The sequence below is a fragment of the Batrachochytrium dendrobatidis genome (assembly GCF_000203795.2).
Source record: "Batrachochytrium dendrobatidis JAM81 unplaced genomic scaffold BATDEscaffold_22, whole genome shotgun sequence".
Classification (NCBI taxonomy): domain Eukaryota; kingdom Fungi; phylum Chytridiomycota; class Chytridiomycetes; order Rhizophydiales; genus Batrachochytrium; species Batrachochytrium dendrobatidis.
Genome location: NW_006281119.1, coordinates 22,549 through 23,361, shown reverse-complemented (window position 1 = coordinate 23,361; position 813 = coordinate 22,549). Strand labels below are relative to the sequence as shown.

The 813-nt window shown below is 35.4% G+C and overlaps 1 protein-coding gene across 1 annotated transcript; it reads left to right on the top strand.

The window, feature by feature from the left end:
• Positions 1 to 145: 145 nt before the first annotated feature.
• BATDEDRAFT_28699 (uncharacterized protein) lies at positions 146 to 671 on the top strand (the record flags this gene model as incomplete). Its single annotated transcript, XM_006683073.1, has 2 exons — positions 146 to 362; positions 508 to 671. 2 exons carry the CDS (start codon positions 146 to 148, stop codon positions 669 to 671), a joined length of 381 nt encoding a protein of 126 aa, XP_006683136.1.
• Positions 672 to 813: the final 142 nt, after the last annotated feature.

Genomic DNA, 813 nt, shown 5'->3' with positions numbered 1-813 from the left:
CACCGAGGTATAAATGGTATTCCTCAGCAGTTGTACCTAGGCAATCCATCTATTGGAACAATGAATGTAAAAATAGAGAAGAATGCTATAGGTGTTGGTGACAAAGTTAGATTGCTAAAAACTAGGCAAGCATTTCGCAAAGGATATGAGCCAAAGTATAGTCAGTATATATAAGGTCATCAGTGGCAATGGCTATTCGTACTTTATTGCAGATGATGATGGTAATATTCTTCCAAAGGCATACAAATACTATGAACTACAACGTATTGAATCTACCCAACGGTTTCATACAGAATCTAGACAGAGAGAACCACGAATGACAAATATGGAACGTCGAAATAAAAGAGAATTGGAAGAATTGGGTAGAATTAGAGGTCCAGCTCATAAAAACGGAGAACATTAAGCGGAGCTTATTTTCTAAACCAACTGTATAAATGACATTCATTAGTTTCATTAAAACTCACCAAGCGTACATTCAATGTATTAAGAATTGGGATTCGTATTCAGTTGACGAACAAGAACAACTAAGGAAATGGTACCGAGATTACTATGCCAAAAACAAACAAGCTGAAAGGAAACGATATCGAGACTATTATGCTGCTAATACCGAGGCAGAGAAGGAGAGAGCTAAAAAGTACAAGAAAACTAAACAATCAGGAGACAATGTTTAGCTCAAAAACACACCCGATAATAATGAGATTTTCATAATAAACACAATAGTTGCAGAGATTTTCTATTTACAAGTTAATACAAAAGATACATTAATGTGGTGGAAATAGGTTTGAATGAATTCCGTGCTGTCTATCACGAAGA